This window comes from Lipotes vexillifer, unplaced genomic scaffold (genome assembly GCF_000442215.2).
Source record: "Lipotes vexillifer unplaced genomic scaffold, Lipotes_vexillifer_v1.1 scaffold988, whole genome shotgun sequence".
NCBI classification, from domain to species: Eukaryota; Metazoa; Chordata; class Mammalia; order Artiodactyla; family Lipotidae; genus Lipotes; species Lipotes vexillifer.
In genome coordinates this window covers 1104462-1121692 of record NW_006797916.1, presented here as the reverse complement: position 1 = coordinate 1121692, position 17231 = coordinate 1104462, and the positions used below count along the sequence as shown (strand labels likewise).

General features: G+C 48.8%; 1 protein-coding gene across 1 annotated transcript in view; it reads left to right on the top strand.

Moving 5' to 3' along the window:
- NDUFA10 (NADH:ubiquinone oxidoreductase subunit A10) overlaps positions 1 to 17231 on the top strand; it is a 48300-nt gene that overhangs the window by 8920 nt on the left and 22149 nt on the right. The window contains exons 6-9 of the mRNA XM_007469942.1: positions 556 to 635; positions 4256 to 4310; positions 6196 to 6281; positions 14700 to 14808. Coding sequence (XP_007470004.1) covers positions 556 to 635; positions 4256 to 4310; positions 6196 to 6281; positions 14700 to 14808 — 330 coding nt within the window. The remainder of the gene's footprint in view (positions 1 to 555; positions 636 to 4255; positions 4311 to 6195; positions 6282 to 14699; positions 14809 to 17231) is intronic.

Sequence of the window (17231 nt, the reverse complement as noted above, 5' to 3'; positions counted from 1 at the left end):
GCTGAACCGTGAGAGGTTTTCAGTATGGAAACTTGCCGCTCATAATTGGAGCTTTGCGTTTCTGAAATTGGCAAATGTCGTGTGAAAGGGAAGTGGAGATGGAAAAAGCGGGAGTGGTGGGGGTGAGTGGTAGAAAAGCGGGGTGGGCAGAGAGTTGGCCACGGGGGCGGGTTCTGCGGCTTGGGTTGGGGGGGACGTGGGCCAGTCCCCTGGTGCGGCGTGTCGTCTTGCATCGCCCGCCCTCGGGCACGGCCCAGAACGGGAGGCGGGGCCGTAACTGTGGAGGGGGTTCTTCCTGCTCCTGTTCTAAGTCCACCTCTTAGAGTCTGTGAAAGAAAGGTCATGCCATACGTTCACCTGGGCAGGCTTCCGTGCTCTCTGCGGCGCAATGAGAACTGTTCTAACTGGCACCGAAGCCCCTCCCATCACCCCACAGTTCCTAGAGCGCCCAGCGTGACTCGTTCTAGGAAAGCTGTTTGTTGATTGTCTCACATTTTCCATAAGCACGGGAAAAAGAAAAGTCCAAACGTATCGCACTTCTCTGCTTTTGTTTAGCCACATGAGATGAAGATCACCTCTGCCTACCTTCAGGGCATTGAGAATGCCTATAAGAGGACCTTCCTTCCCGAGATGAGGTGAGCCCAGGGCACAGTGGATTGATGTATTTATTTAATTTTATTTTTCTAGATGTTTTTGATGTGGGCCGTTTTTAAAGTCTTTATTAAATTTGTTACAGTACTGCTTTTGTTTTATGGCCTCAAGGCATGTGGGACCTTAGCTCCCTGACCAGGAGTCAGACCTGCACCCCCTGCATTGGTAGAGGAGGTCTTAACCAGTGGGCCGTCAGGGAAGTCGCAAGGATTTATCCGACAGAACTCCACACGTGCAGTTCCTTAGGCCCCACCAGCCCAGGGGCACACTCTTGTTGATTTCAGTGGATGTCGTCTGGGGAGTTTTAATCTGACGTTTATAAGCAACAATGACAGCAGATATTTCAGTTTGAGTTAGTAGGTTTGGGGTTGATTTTTGTTTTGCTTATTTTGCCAAGACATTTTTTTGTTGTGTTTTTAGAATATTTTGATGCTAGAAGTGAACTGAAGCTGTATTCTGTGACAGGTTTTAGGGTTAGAGAACTCATGTATTCACTCTAGGTGGCAACTGAATGGTCATGTTTATTACCTGGTAGGCTTGCCTGTGGGTGCTCAGTGAGTCCACACAAAATTTGTGAAAGGTCAGCAATGTCTGTACATACTTTTGAAAGATGTTCTTAAGTGGGATCTGGGTTAAATGAAAACACCACCAGACCTTTTTTCCATTTGGTTTCTTCTCTCCCTCCCTCTTTCTTTATTGAAAGCGCCAAGGGATTCGTGGTTTCATCCACTCTCTCTAGATGGTCATTCTGTGGTCTGCGTGTGTGTCGTGTGGAAGGGGTCATCTCCTGCTGTCACTCAGGTCCAAGTAAAATTAGGGTGTTTGAATAACGCTGTTACTGAAGGTCTCTAGTAGGTAGTTCTCAGACTTTTAGAAAACGTAAGCTTCTCTTGATACCTTAAAATACTATGCTCTTGTTTAAAATTTCAAAGTAACTGTAAAATTGTGAATGAAAACAAAGTAATGTCTAGCAGTTTTGGAAGAAAAGTTTGATTTTAAATTGGAATGTAATTTTTTTAGCTGTGAGCATTGAGGCTTACAGTATCTCTGCTTGCTTGTGATAAGCTTTTCCCTCATGGGCAGTAGAAGCAACAGGGCGGACTGTAGGTCGTACCACTCTATTTTCAAGGCCAGACGTGCAGGAAAAAAGTCAGTTTTGTAAATCTTGTCCAGGGGAATGTATAGAGCTATGAGAATAAACAGAGATAGTTGACCCTAGGATTTCAGTTCCAAAGATTCCTCCTGGAGATCTTCTGGCTACAAAATCACCACCGAGACAAGGCTGCCCAGCAAGTTCTCAAATAGGACTTTCAGCTGTAACATCAGGAAAGTAAAGGCCAGATAGAACTTGCAGATGGGGTGGGATTTTTCTTATACCTGGCAGTTAACCCTCAGGGCTTCCTGATCATGAAATGTTTAGCAGTGATTCTAAGTATCCGTTGCTTCATTTGGCACTCCGTCCTTGAGCTGCGTTGGGCGTCAGCTCGTGGCCTCTCCACGGTTCAGCGCTTCCGAGGGGCCACTTTCCGTTGTGCTGGAGACCAGACAGACTCCTCCTCCGCTGGTGAACCTAGCCCAGCACGTTGCCCTCTGGTGACTGGTGAATCCCAGCGTGGAGCGGACGGTTTTTCACATCCTCACTGATCAGGGCAGACGTTCAGACATTCAGCTCTGTTTCCACATCCCTGCCTCGGTGGTCGGGCGCGGGCCTTGTGGGTCGCCGCACGATTTGGAAGCCGTGGCTCGCTGGTGATGGACTGGTAGTTCCTAAGGATGGGTTTTTACTGGCTCTTGGTCTCTGCTGGACGGTGGTGCCGCATGCTGGGTCACCCCGCCGGGGTCAGTCTGGGGAGCTTGGTGGTTTCACCGTAACAGCGCAGATGCTGTGCCTTCCCGCTGATTCCCGGGCTTGAAACAGCAGCTTTCTCTCAGTGTCATTAGCCGCACCTCATTCTGAGAAACCTTGCGGGCAGGGTGAGCTTCCTGCGTTGTGGTGTGTGGGGCCCTCGTTGGGAGGTGCCCCTGAGGACGTGAGGTGCGCCGGTCATTTACAGCGGGGCCTTTGCGGCCTCTGCTGGTTCCTCGTGCCAGGGTCGCTCACTCTCCTAAGAATCAGGTCGCACTTTGGAGGGAGAGGCTTCTCTGGCGTCTTCGCAGGTTGGGCTGAGTCTGGATGTTTTTAAGTGCCACGGGCTTGGTTAGTTCAGAGTTGCTCAGGAGTGTTAGACCTACTGTGCGTTGTGAAACGGACCTCTGTTTCTGCCGTGAGGACTTCCCAGATTCCCAGGTTGGTTTCTTTCTCTCTTTGTCCCCAGCCTCAGCCACCTGAAAGGGGAAAGTGCAGCCGAGGGTCTGGCTCTGCCTGTGGAGCCGAACCTGTTGGGGCATGGAGTCGGGCTTCCACTCTGAGAGGCTGCGCTGCTGTCCTTTTGTTTCCGTCTCTCTCATTGCAGACTCACCACCAGTCAGGCACCTCAGGCCCGAACGCTGGCTTCTACTTTGATAAGCAGTGAGCAAACCAGATGAAATAAAAAAGAGGGTTTTTTGTTGATGTTTGTTTGCTTTTCATGTGACACATGTATCACGGGACTGTGACTACAGAATATGTTTATTTTAAGATGATGTATTTATTCACCTGAAAACAGGAAACTCCACTCTGTTTATGATGGTGTTACAGGCCGTCCTGTGCGCTGCTGCCCAACACTGCACAGGGCCCGGGCTTCCCGCCTGGAACCGCTTTGCAGGAAGGTTGGGTGGAGCCCTGCTTCCAGTAGTTTGTATCGGAGGAGCTGTATGTGGGCATATGTGTGGGGGGCCGTGTGTTCCTGGAGTACTGACCCTGGTGTAGATGCAGCTCCCGTCGGCAGGGGGCGCTCTGCTGTAAAGACGCCTGAATGAGGAGATGCGGAGCGCTTTCAGTCTTCGCCTGGCTGGGCAGCCAGGTCTCCGCACAGCAGTAGATGTGGTGAGGAAATGGGTAGATGTGCAGGAAGCTCACTCTACTGTCCCCCTTTTTGGGACCCAGCGTGACTTTTCAGTGTCCAGACTAAGGACCTGGACTAAGGGAACCGAGTTGCTGCTGTCCTGTTGCATAGTTTGGTTGAAACAGGTTATTTTGAGGGTTTCATTTGTCTCCGAAATTCCAGCAGCTCAAGTAACGTGCCCCTCCCATCCCCGCTCTGGCTCCGCTACCCCCACCCCCCAAACACCACTTAGCTGCTCTCTGTGCGTCCGTCCCACTCAGGCCCCGGGCTCCCCTGTCCCTTCCTGTAGTGAGTGCTGCAGCTAGAGGTGGTTTGTGTGACAGCACAGATGACTCGTGTCCCTGCCCCCTGTAGATGCTGGCCTCACGCCCATGCAGCGGGGGCGGCGGGGGGGTCCAGTCAGAGGGGAGGTCAGGAAACAGACCTGCAGCTGTCACCGTCCAGCCTCGAGCATGTCCCTGCTTCTGACTTGCCCTCCTTAGCTGGTCATGCCTTGTGAGCCAGTTCAGAGAATGTGGAGTGTTGATATTTAGAGTGGGAGCCTTGATGTCGCGTATTCATTTGTACAGTAACGTCCATGTGGAAAATGTACATGAATGTTATCTTGTTTTCTCTTACAGTGAAAAATGTGAGGTTTTACAGTACAGTGCAAGGGAAGCTCAAGATGCAGAAAAGGTAAGAAAACGGCTGAAAAATTTATAATTATTCTTAAATTTAATTCATGTATAAGGTTTTTACGAATCAGGTAACGAATTCAGCTCCTACTGGTCTTAGAGGCATCTGTGTTTTATAATCTAAAAGAGCCAACCCGTCACATTCCCCTGGTCATGAGATTTTTATTTTCTTTTAAATTATTCAGCTTCTAGAATCTTAAAAGTATGGAATGGTGAAGATACAAAGAACCTTAGGTTATCTGCACCAACATTTTTGTTAAACAGATGGTAAAACTGAAAGTTGGATTAGTTAACAGGAAAGACTTATTAAGACTGTTGACCCTTGAACTACATGGGTTTGAACCGTGCGTGTCTGCTCATACGTGGATTTTTTTCAGTAGCAAATCCTATAGCACTGCACGGTCTTCAGTTTTCAGTAATAAACATCCTGGTGCTACACGGCACTGCGGATGTGCAGGGACCACTGTCCACGCACAAGGAGGGCCGCCTCCAAGTTGCGCTCAGGTTTTTGACTGCATGGAGCATGTTGTTCAGCAGCCAACTGTGTAAAGATACCAGCTTTCCCCAGATTCGCAGGTGCATTTGTGAAATCAAGTCAACCTCTGCAATTTTGAGAACTTAGTGAGTAATAACCAAAAATTTTGAGTTAGAATAACGTTTTCCTGCCCAAGTATGAAAACATATTACAAACTTATGTTAATTAAGGCACTGTGGTATTAATGCAAGGATTGATAAATAGCTTAATGGAACAGAACAGGGTGCAGAAACAGGTGCATGTGTGTGTGGTGCTCATGTGTGTTTGTGACTTTAGCTTGGAAAAGTCAGTACCTTAAAGGTTGATAAAAAAACAAAGTAGAGGAAAATAGATTATTTCTTAAATGGTATTGAGGCAAATGACCATCCGTTACGTTAAAAAAAAAAGGCCTGTATTTTATGTTATATATTAAGCACAAATTACTAAAAACACACAACAAAAGTTGTAAAAAATCTAGAAGAAAATACAGGTTTTATGATCTGGTGTTGGGGTGTAGGTGGTGGCAGCAAACAGAAAGCTTTGCAAAGCAGTTGGCTGCTTTAATGATAGCACAGCCCTCAGCTGCCTCCTGGCTTGGGGAGAGGGGAGGAGAGAGTTGGAGGGAGTAGGCCTCTCTCCTCCAGGACGGGAGACCTGCAGTCAAGTCCGGCTCTGGGCCCAGCCCTGGCAGTTCTTTTAGGCTTGGTTCTTTCTACTTGGACCCGTTACATTGCATTTCATTTCCATCCAGCCTTCTTTTTCTGTGATGTTGATTTTTGTTTGCCTTTAGGTAATTTTTATTCCTTTGACAGACTGTTTCCATGGCATGTGCCTGAGCAGACTGGGTTATTATTTGTGTTCATAACTGAATGTGCTCCAATTCTTGAAAGCTAAAGAGAGGTCCCCAAGTTCGGTGTGTTTTAGGGGAGAATGCGTCTGGAAAGGCAGCCCCGCTGGGAGGTCAGGCTGTACGGACCGCAGGCTTTGGGGCTGAGGAACTTGGATTATTGGCGCTCTCTAGGAAATGTATTTATTTTCTTGTCCTGTTGTTGTTTTGAGCGGCTGAATCTGGCCTTCTGGAAGAAAGGTACACGGGATGAAATGAGGAGTCTGTGAGGAATGCTGATTTTCCTCCCTCATCTTGATTCTTCCTGCACCTGCTCCTTTTCTCCCAGCCTGCCAGGGAGTTTCCACAGCACCCCGGTGTCAGCTGGGCCAGGTGCCCACACTGGGCGTCGTCACTCGGCCCCCACTTCACAGAAGGCTGTCTGCCCAACTTCCTTTCATTTTGACTTTCACGGTGCGAGTCTCCCTGCCAGGTATTTGTGGTTTTCACGCGCTGAATGTTGTCTCATTAAATCCCTCTGTCCAGGTGATCGAGGATATTGAGTATCTGAAGTACGAGAAAGGCCCGTGGCTGGACCAGGACGACCGCACTCTCCACGGTCTGAGGATGCGGTGAGTCTGCCGGAGCTGGGAGGTGCCGGGATGGGGCAGGGCTGGCTTCCAGTGCGGCGCGTTGCCTGCTGTGGGAATTTACAGAATTTTGGAGTAACTGCGTTGCAGGTTGCCAGATACCGAGGCGAACTTCCTATTCCCTTCCAAACAGGCTCTTGCTTTCTCTGATCTGACAGTGAATTGATAGACTGCCATTATTAATTCAACAAATATTTTGCTTGCACCCTGTGCCAGGCAGTGTTCCAGATTGAGGGAATATAGTGTCAAATAAAAGTCCTGCTGTCACTGAATCAGTAGAGCCATACGGGTGCTAAAGGCTGGGGAGAAAGGTGACCCTGAGTAATGGGGCAGCCAGTGGCTGGGGTGAGTGACAGAGGGCGCTCTGGGGAAGGCGTGAAGGCCTCTCTTCTGAGGACACCCGAGTGTGCGAGGACTGGGCCCCGCAGTGCCTGGGGTGAGCACGAGGCAGGGATGCCGGCGGGTGGAGAGGTCCTGAGACAGGAGTCGCTGGGGCTGGAGCTGGGAGAGAAGGGGCGGGGAGGCTGTGGTGAACGTGGAGGTGGGGGAGGCCACGGCAGAAGGGGACATGCTGAGCGAGCTACTCTGTTCATGAGAGATGCAGTAACACGTGGGCAGTATTTTGCCCAGAAAGCCCATTAGACACTCAGTGTGGAGCTTGTGCTGGGTGCTGGTCACACAGCGCCCTCTGCTTTAGTACCTACTTGGGTCCCAGCCGCCCAGCGAGGAGGCAGGTTCTCACCGTGGTCACGCTGTCCCTGGTGCGTGGGGCTTGGTTCTCCAGCCCAGGGAGACGGCGGCGCAGGCCTGCTGTGCTCGCAGCAATGGGCGAGGTCTGTAGGCGCACGAGCTGTGCTTCTGCAGAAGCGTTCCAGGCAGAGAAGACAGCTCCGACCCAGGAAACGTCACTTTCCTGTGAGCGTAGGTGACTGCCTCTGTGCTAGAGGGATCCGGGGAGCTGACCCCTGTTGAGCCCCGGGGCGGGGGCCTGGCAGAGGTTCGCATAGGCCTGCGCTGCTGGCACCCAGGCTCAGGCGGTGGCGGGGCTGGGTCAGTGTTGGGGAACACACGTCTGTGTGACCCTCGTGTGGCCTTCTGCCTGGGTGACCGCTCTGCCGTCAGCCCATTGGGTGAGCGCCGCGGAGCTGGTCTGCTGGCCTTCCGCGGTGCAGGGCACTTTGCTAGGTCAGTTTTTCTCTCAATAGTGAACACACTTGCTTTTTTCCACTTGGACACATCCTAATATGAGCATGTATGGAAAATGGACTGCCATTAGTTTTCCATATCCTGTGCTTGAAAGTGAATTATTTTTCCTTTTGAACCTATTGATTTAGTTCTTAAAACTAAGACTTAAAATTTTATTCATTTTTCACGTTTTTTTTTTTTTTTTTGTGTGGTACGCGGGCCTCTCACTGCTGTGGCCTCTCCCGTTGCGGAGCACAGGCTCCGGACGCGCAGGCTCAGCGGCCATGGCTCACGGGCCCAGCCGCTCCGCGGCATGTGGGACCCTCCCGGACCGGGGCACGAACCCGTGTCCCCTGCATCGGCAGGCGGACTCTCAGCCACTGCGCCACCAGGGAAGCCCTGTTGTGTGTTTTAAGGTGGAAGAAATCACATGTTTTGTACCAGTGGGAGAGGTCCTGTGGCTGGGCTGGGGGTATGGATACTGAGAGGACAGGAGAGGCCCTGGAGGAGGGCGTGGGCTGGTGCACTGGTGGGCAGTCCCTGCTTCCCACGCTGGCGCTGGGCAGGCGGGGACAGGGCGGGGCTTAGGGAAGTGGGTCTGTGCCAGGCGCGCCTGGAGCTTCTCTTCAGCTGGCTTCTGTCTTCATAGTGAAATGAGAGACTGGTCATCAGCCCCAAGAGGCCTTGAGGGCGGGAGGGGCCGTGTTGCGGTTTGAGGAGGGAGGAGAAGGTCCAGGACGCTGCCCGGGCCCGCGGGAGGGCCCGACGGGGGAGGAGCTGTAGGCGGCTGCCGCGGACGGGGGTGCGTGGTCATGGAGGTACAGTGCGGGTGGGGCAGAGCTCTGCGTGCGCGCAGGGTCGGGGTTTGCCGGTGGATGTGAGTGAGCAGGAGAGCTGAGAGTGAGTGTGATGGTGAAGAATTTAACCTGGGGAGGGGCACTGAAAAAAGACTGGGATCGGGAGGGTCAGAGGTCAGAGTCACACCCACCCGTAGAAGAAAGTCAGGAAACAGAAGTCCAAGCCTGAGACAGATCACCTACAGTTCTGCCACCACAGGAGCCAGCGTCAGAGTTTAGTGCAGGCTCTTCCAGTCTTTTGTAAAGTGTCGGTGTGTTCATGTATTTCTAAATAAAAATTACCTTTCATTATGTCTTTGTATTGTAACTTCTAATACGAGCATGTCCCTATCTTGTTACACGTTTGATTTTTGAATGGCTGCTCACGCTGCATAAATCCACTGACCGATGCCAGTCAGGGGTTGGCAAACCATGGTCTGTGGGCCCACCCAGGCCTCAGCTGCTAAGAATGGTCTTTACATTTTTAAAAGACCGAAGGGAAAAGTACATATATGAAGCCGTACGTAGCTCTCTCAGGCTGAAATATTTACTATCTGGCCCTTTACAGAAAACGTTGTTGACCTCTGAGATACAGGCATAATCCATTTACCGTTTCTTTAATATCAGTCTTTTGGGTTATTTCCATTTCTTCATAATCGTAATAATGGTAATGAGCATAGTGTATTTATTTTTGCTCCATTTCAGGTTACTTTCTTAATGTATAAAAGTGGAGTTACCATGTCAGATTATATGAACACATTTTGCAACTATTGGTGTGTTGTGAAATTGTTCTCCAGAAGATGTGTACCAGCTTGCACACTTGAACCGGTCTTCTGAAAGCCCTTATTAAGACAGAATAGTTAAGATAAGAAGCAAACAAAAACTTGTGATTTTGATATCAAAGAAAAGCATTTGCTTTACTTTTGGATTTCATAGACACTGAACTTCAAACAGGTGTATTTTATTGGCTATTTTTTGTCCTTTGTGAATTTTTTCTTCATGTTTATTGATCTTTCTAAAGCACCAGCTCTTTGTTTTATTGATTTTCTCTGTTGTTTTCTTGTTTTCAGTTTCATTGACATCTACTCCAATTTTTATTGCGGTTTTTTTAACCTGTTTCCTTTAGGCTTCAATTGCTCTTCTTTCTCTAGTTTCCTAAGGTAGACGCTTAGATGATTGATTTTGGATCTTTCTTCTTTTCTAATGTATGCATTCGATGCTATAAATTTCCCTCTAGTTTAATTCCATTGTGGTCTTAGAACATACTTTGTATAATTTCTTTGTATGATTTTTACCCTCGTTAAGACGTTTCATATGGTCAGCAGTGTTTTCTGTTTTGAATAATGTTCTGGCTGAGCGTGAGAAGAATGTGTATTCTGCTGTCGTCAAATGGCGTGTTCTACAAATGTCAGTGAGATTGAGCTGATTGGTGGTGATGTTCAGGTCATCCATGTCCTTACTGCTTGTCTGTTTGCTGGATCTGTCCGTTCCTGAAGGAGAGTGTTGAAATCTTTAACTACAATGGCAGATTTGTCTGTTTCTCCTTTGAGTTTTATTCGTTTTTGCCTCGTTGTGTTTTGGTGCTCTGTGAGTTGCGTGCGTGTTTAGGATGTTAAGTCTCTTCTTGGGCGACTGAGCTCTTTACCCTTACACAGGGCCCCTGTGTAAAGGATTCCTAGGAATGGTGTATCTTTTTCCATCCCTTTACTTTTAGTCTTTGGATTGATCTCGGGTGGGTTTCTTATAGATGGCATGTAGTTGGTCTTATGTTTTTTTTTTGGCCACACCTCATGGCCCGCGGGATCTTAGTTCCCTGACCAGGGATTGAACCCATGCCCCTGTAGTGGAAGCACAGAGTCTTAACCACTAGACCACCAGGGAAGTCCCTTGGTGTGTTTTCAACTGGACTTATACTCTCATTTGTGGGCTGATGGGTTCGGGTGTGTGTCTCCCATTCCCAAGTTCCCAGCCTGCCCAGGGGCAGGGTTGGGTGGGGCTCATGCCAACTCGAACCCGTGTCCCCTGCATCGGCAGGCGGACTCTCAACCACTGCGCCACCACGGAAGCCCCCGCTTTTCGGTTTTTAAAGCTTAGTGGTTGACTTTGTTTTTTGTCAGATACTTACATATGTATATGTGTTTGTAAATTTACCTAAATGATATTATGTACTATTTCGTTGTGAACCTTGTTTAAAAAAAATAATCTTTACAGGCAGACTTGAGAGATAATGCAGGTTGCTTCCAGACCACCACAGTAAAGCAAGTCTGTCACATGAACTTCTTGGTTTCCCAGTGCATGTAAGAGTTATGTTTACACCAAAGCGTGGTCTGTTAGGTGTGCAGTAGCATCATGTCTAGAAAAGTGTACACACACCTTAATTAAAACACACTTCATTGCTAAAAAATCGTAACCACCATCTGACAACACAGGGTTGCCACAAACCTCCAACTTGTAAGAGACGCAGCGTCTGCACAGTGCAGTAGAGCAGACCACGTGAGATGAGGTCTGCCTGAGCTGCTGCGTGGTGTTCTCCCTCTGATGAGAGCTTGAGGTGTCAGCTTGATCACAGGCACACAGTCAGCGTCGACACCGTGTCTGGGAGGTATCTGAGAAACGTTTCCTGAGTCCACAGCACTCTGCCTGGTGGAGGCTCCCATCCTCTTGCAGGTGGGGGACTGGGCCTCCAAGAGCACTGCCCTGCTGAGGTCCTGGAGCCGTGGTGGGCCACGCAGCCCGCAGCTTGCTGCGCCCTCCTGCTGTCTCCGTTGTGCCCTCCCTCCTATCTCGGCCTCGGCTGGAGTCCAGGTGGGGTCGTTGCTTCCTCCCCTGGGGTCATCTGCTTGAACCCTCCTTTTCTCTACTGACCCTTCACCTTCCCCTGGGTCCCGCCCTCAGGGTGGTGCTGGTCTCCGGTGACTCTTCTTTGGGGTTTGATCTCCGCTCCTTGGTTAGTTATTTCTTCATCCCACCCATCCCCTGTGCGTACGCCCGCCAGGTTAATTTTCATAAAATGTCACAGTGACCCTGTTCTTTCTTTACTCAGAATCCTTCAGTGGCGTATCTTGGTTTAGGCATAAATCCAAGTTTCATTTCCTAGAATTAATTCAGAGTCCTAATCATCTGGTTTTACCTCTTCCATCAGGATACAGACAGTCTCCTGGATCCATTACCTCCCGCTCTGCCCAGTAATTACCCAAAGATCTGAACATTCTCCTAAGCCTCGCTCTATTCACCTTCTTTTCTACTTGAACCCTTCTCTTAACTTTTCCGGTTGTCGTTTTATGTGGATTGATATGTGATTCTTGTTAGGATTAGCTACTGCGGGGCAGAGTACGTGAAAAACATACAAAAAGGTGACTGTCCTGGCACCCTGACATCTTGTTGAGACTGGGCAATGTGGGATGCCTTTTCCATTCCTTCCACGGGCAGTAAGCACAGTGTAATTCCTAAAGGTACTCTGGAATGTGTATCAGTTAGATGCTAGACCATGTCCAAAGTTCACGTCTTAAGATCATAATCTTATTAGTTATTCGGTTATGTTGATATCAGAGCATGGAGAGGGAGCCTGTCATTCCCTCACAGTTTACAAATTACAGCATTCAGTTGTTTTTAATTATTTTTGAAATAAATGGTATTGTTCTTCCTTCTTGCAGTTTTTTGCTCCTCTGCCTCCCAAGGATATTGCATAATGGTTTCCAGTGGTAATTGTGTTTACTTTCATTTAAGTACCACTTCGTAATTTGGGAGACTCAAGTGAAAATTATGACCATTTTCTAAGATAATTATGGTAAACCTGCCATTTACCAGTTACACTCATTTTGTCTAGAACCTGACCAAATTATTGGTTGAGGACATTTTTGTACCATCTCCGAACGTGTGTGGTGTATAATTATGTGCGTGTGAGTGCTTATTTCCCAACCTTGATAGCATTTTGTGTTCGTATCCGTAATCCATAACTGACCGGCGCCGCCCTGGTGGTTTCATCCTCGTGCTGGAGACTTGTTACCAGTGAGGCCTCCACTGCGTCCACCTTCCTCCCGCCTCCAGAGCCTGGGCTCCCCTCTCGCCCTTTGCTGCTTCATCGCTGCGACTTGTGTTTCTCAGACTCCTGGAGGATGGCTTTCTAACAGGAAATTCCAGTGCTACAAAAACTGCAGGGTATGAGTTTGGTATCAGAAGTATAGGGTTTCAAGCAGAACTTTGCAATTCAGGAGAAACTAAAGAATATGCTTTGGACATGTTTTAGGAGAAAGTATAAGCATTCTGTTAATTGGGAAACACTTTGAGTCATAAGTCATAGTTTACTATTTTTGTTTTCTTTCTCTTCTTGGCCTCACTCTTCTGTTTTGGAATTATGTGGCAGAGCACCTCGTTTTGTGAACCACACTGTAGGATGCTCTATCTTCTTACAGGGGCAGGGGGCGGGTGCACTTTGGCCTGTGATGTGAAGAGCATGTGCTCAGGTTTTGAATCTCCTTAATTAAACTAAGTGCTCTGTGAACGGAATGTTTCCTTTCACCACTTTTTGCTCCTGAGTCATAAAAGGCTTCCTGTTGTCTTCCTTCCTCGCTTATCTTCAATCTGGAATGTGTCTGTAGTTTTTGGAGGCTGAGATTTGGGGTTTACTGGAGACGGGGCACACGGGCCCTTCTTGGTCATCGTTTAAGCTGGTAGTCAGAAAGTGAAGGAGCAGTTTATCCAAGTTTGAGTAAGTGGGAGAACAGTCACTGTAGATTATTTTTTTAATCTTCAAAGGCAGTTTGAAGATATTTGTTCAAAGATACACCCATTTTGAAAGGGGGGGTTGTGTGTAAACTGTAATTCTGCCAAATTAAGCATAGATGGCGCCGTTGCTCTGTATATTACACACAAGCCCCTAGGCCAGTCTGTTCTTTCCAGTTCTTCAGGGTTGTTTTAGGTTTTTCAAACCACAGAGAAAATCAAATCATACCCCACTTTGATATTTATTAACATTTAAAAATATAAACTTCATTTTTAGTTGAAATTGTTTATGGTGAGATCACTTTAAAAATTATCCTTGCTGTCATAAGTATAGAATAATTCTATTTGTGTTAAAAAATAAATATGTACTTTACTTTATTGATACATGCTGACAAAAGGTATTCTATAACCAACTTACAGTTAAAACTGAGAAAATATGCAAGATGTCACAGCAGAGTTTGCTTGGAGTGATGTTTGGTTATTGGATTACTAGTTGTCATACGAGTGACACAAGCACAGTGTTTACGGTGACCCTGGGATGTGCCTGTGCCTCCTATGCAGTCACATTCAGCCTGTCACAGGTTCTCAGTGCTCTGTGGTCCTCTATGGGAGAGGGGCCGAGTGTCACCTGGGCTTGGGCTGGGACCAGGTGGTTCTGACTGCGGCTGAGTCTGCCCAGGGTGCAGGGGACAGGCCTGGGCTTGTCCTCACAAAGCGACTGAGAGCCAGATCGATTTAAAAGAGCTTCCGTTTGGGCCATTACAGGCAGAAACGTATTCTGCCATTATAAGTCATTAATGGGAAAGGGGCCATTTAAAATAATCATTTTCTTTGTTTTGAGCCCTAAAGAAAGGAAACTTTATTTTAACATTTTTTCCTAAAAGCACTCAAAATGCTTTTTATCTTCAAGGATAGTGGTTATATTCAGACTAAATTTAATTTAAAATAAGCAAGTTATAACAAAGTATAAATATTTTAGCATTCAAAATAAAATGGTCAAACAAGGAGTGTGTCCTCTCATGTGTGTTTCTCGGTGCCAAGAAAAGCAGGGAAGAAGACGTTTATAAGCAGGGGTGCAGCAGGCCGTCCTGCGGGGCAGTTCACCCCAGCCCCGCCCTCCGGTTCCACGAAGGCCTCGTCAGCCTCCGCTCCTGGAAGCTCCTGGAAGCTCCTGGAATCGCCAGGCGGCGTGGGCATCGCGCGGGGCGGTGGGGAGTTGGGGGGGGAGGTGCAGGAGAGCTGCTCGTCTCTCTTTCCCCCAAGAGTCATTAAATGTGCACATTTTTTCATGAGAGCAGACCACGCGTGCGGCACTGTGACGTGTAGTGTTTGTGTTTAGCTTTGTATTCCTGGTAGTCCTATGTTTAAAACACACTGCGGCTCCTTTTTTATTTTTCAAAACTGTCTGTCCCCAAAGGGAGTCACCTGTGGCCATGAGACTCTTGAAAGACCCTGTCTCCGGCTCTGGAAGTGCTTTCAGAAGAGCAGCTCCCACAGCCCAGATGGTCTTTGGGGGAAAGTTTGGCTTCTGAGATGACTGCTTGGGAATGCACGGATGAATTTTTTAATATGGATGTTTTAAAAGAATCAGCCTGATAGCTTATTTTATTATATTTACTTTGATGTTTAGTGTGACTATGTCTGCCTTATCTTCTAGGGTTCAGAACAAGTTGGAGGTGCTGAATTACACAACCATCCCTGTCTATCTCCCAGAGGTCACCATCGGCTCTCACCAGAGTGACCGGGTCTTCCACGAGTTCATGGAGGTGAGGCCCTCGAGTGCCGGGTCTCAGACGACTGGCACAAAGTCACTTCTCTGAAGAATGCTTTCTGTCTGTTTGTTTTAGTGAGAGAGCTCCGTTTTCACTGCAATAATTCTCCTTTCCCCCTTCATCAGTGTATTGATGCGGCAGGGCCGCGTGCAGGGCGCTGCCCCTCTGGGCCGTGTATGCCGCGGGCAGCCTTCCGGGTCAGCGTGTTGTCTTGACGTCAGAACCTTCTCTCTTCCTCAGCTTTCCTCTACGTCCTTTCACGTCAGATTTCACTCTGGCGTCGTCTTCCTCTTCACGGTACATCCTCCATAAGGAGGGAAGGTGTGTGTTTCTGCAGAAGGCTCTCGGTTGGACGGGAGCCCTCGGGATGGCGAGGGGCAGGAGTGAGGCGGGAGCTGGGCGGGGCCGAGTGTTTGTTGGTCTTCTTTCTAATTTCCGTAGCTTTTTAGTGAATTACCTGTTTTCAGCATGGTGAATGGTGAACTTAGAGAACATTGTAAGTTCTGCCTTGGAACCTGGCCGGTGAGTGACCACCTCCTCTGAGAATCGTGGCGCCAGTGGGGTAGTGAGAACGTGACCCGTTTCCCCGTCAGTGGTGGTTGTGTTTGGTTATCGGCAAAGGCGTGAAATGATTGTACTTAGGTCAGAACTTCAAGCTGAGCAGTCAATACTTAGGTGAGTTGAAATCTGGGTTAGATATTTTTGCATGACTGTGATTCTCTGATTTGATGCTTAGCACATTGCTTGCAGCTGCGCTGATCGAATGTCCAGGGATACCCCGTTGCTCTCTTTCTTACCTGAGATACTTGGCCTTTTCTTTCATGTAAGTTCTTCTGGTGGCCTTGGAAGTGGTTTTATTAAATGTAGGCATTCGGGGAAGTACGTAAAACTGTAAAGGTGTCACTCGGAGGGACCTACAGTTAGTATTTTGGCACGTTTCTTCCTGATGTTTGCGGGGATGTGAGTGCATGCATGGTGTCTCTTTCTCTTTTTGAGGGGAGCTGGCAGGCCAGAGGCTGAGCTGGCTCCTCTCGGCTGCCGCTGCCTTGACGCCGCTCCTGCCGAGGCTGGGCGACCCACCCCGTCGCTGTCCCCACCCTACATGTAATGACCCGCCGGGGCTTGATGAGGCCGTCCTACAGGCGGCTGTGTCCTGTCATCAGGGCTGCTACCTTGTGCCGACCTCCACCGTCCTACTTAAATTTGTCCTGCAGCTTCCTGTCTGGCCTCCTCCGCGTCGGGTCTCTCCCTGCAGCCCTCCTCTGCAGTGCAGAAGCGCCTGAGCTGAAATGCCAAAGTGGCAGAGTCTGTCCCATGCCTGCAGCCCTTCCGTGACTTCTGATGAATTCGGTCCTGCAGGGTGGGTGCCCTGGCCCCTGCAGAGTCCCCTCCCTCATCACAGCCCTGCGAGTGCCCGTGGTCTCACTGGTGGTGTCCGTTAGTCCATATACGGGCCCTGGGGGCTTGGAGGTGGTGCACAGAGAATTTTGAAACAGATAAATAAATTGCCCTTTTAACTTGTAAATTCTTCTGATTACACCAGAGTAGTGATTTACTGATAATGTGTCTTTAACGCCTCTGTAACGTTCTGTGACCTCACTTTTAAACAAGGAAGCAACGGGCAGCGGGTTCAGAGATTGTGCAGTCACCCACCTGTGAGTGGGATTTAGGGACGTGGCTTTGTTTCGGTGGTTTTTCTTATGCTTGCTACTCTGTTTGTGTTGAGTGGTACTGGCTTTTCACTTGTATTACTGATATAAAGTTTCCTTTTAAAATGAATTTATGTAATAAAAAAAGGCATTGCATTTTTTAATGTAAGCGGCAGTGCACTTGGTATGCAGCTGTGACCTGACGGGCAAGGTGCCCTCGGATGACCTGAGTCGCCGCCTCTGCTCATTGCAGGTTCTTGAGGCATCAGGCGCTTTCATCTTGTTCTTTCATGCATTTACTCCATTTGTTCATTAGTTCAGTTATTTATTCCACTAAATATTTATTGAGCGTGTACTAGGTGCCAGACCTGTCCTAGGCCCTGGGAACAAAGCAGCGCGTGACCCGGAGAAGAATCCCCGACCTCCCAGGCACTTCCATCAGAGTGGGAGGAGGCAGAAGATAAACAGAAGGGGAAGCAAAGAATTCGTTAAGTGACGGTGGCAAGTGCTGTGGAGAAAATTAAGTTCCCAGAGGAGGGCAGGGCCAGCTGTTGTGGGCTGGGGGAGTTGGATTTGAAGTCCTCCTGGTCGTGGTCCAGGAAGGCCTCACTGAGGGGCTGATGGGCGAGCAGGGGCTGCAGGCACGAGGGGAGGGGTGGGTGTGCTGGGGGAGGTGGCCGCACGGGAAGGAGAGCCGAGGCAGCGGCGCAGCCCCGCGTGTCTGGGCCACATCAGAGACACAGGCCGGAGGCCACTGCGGCTGGGCGT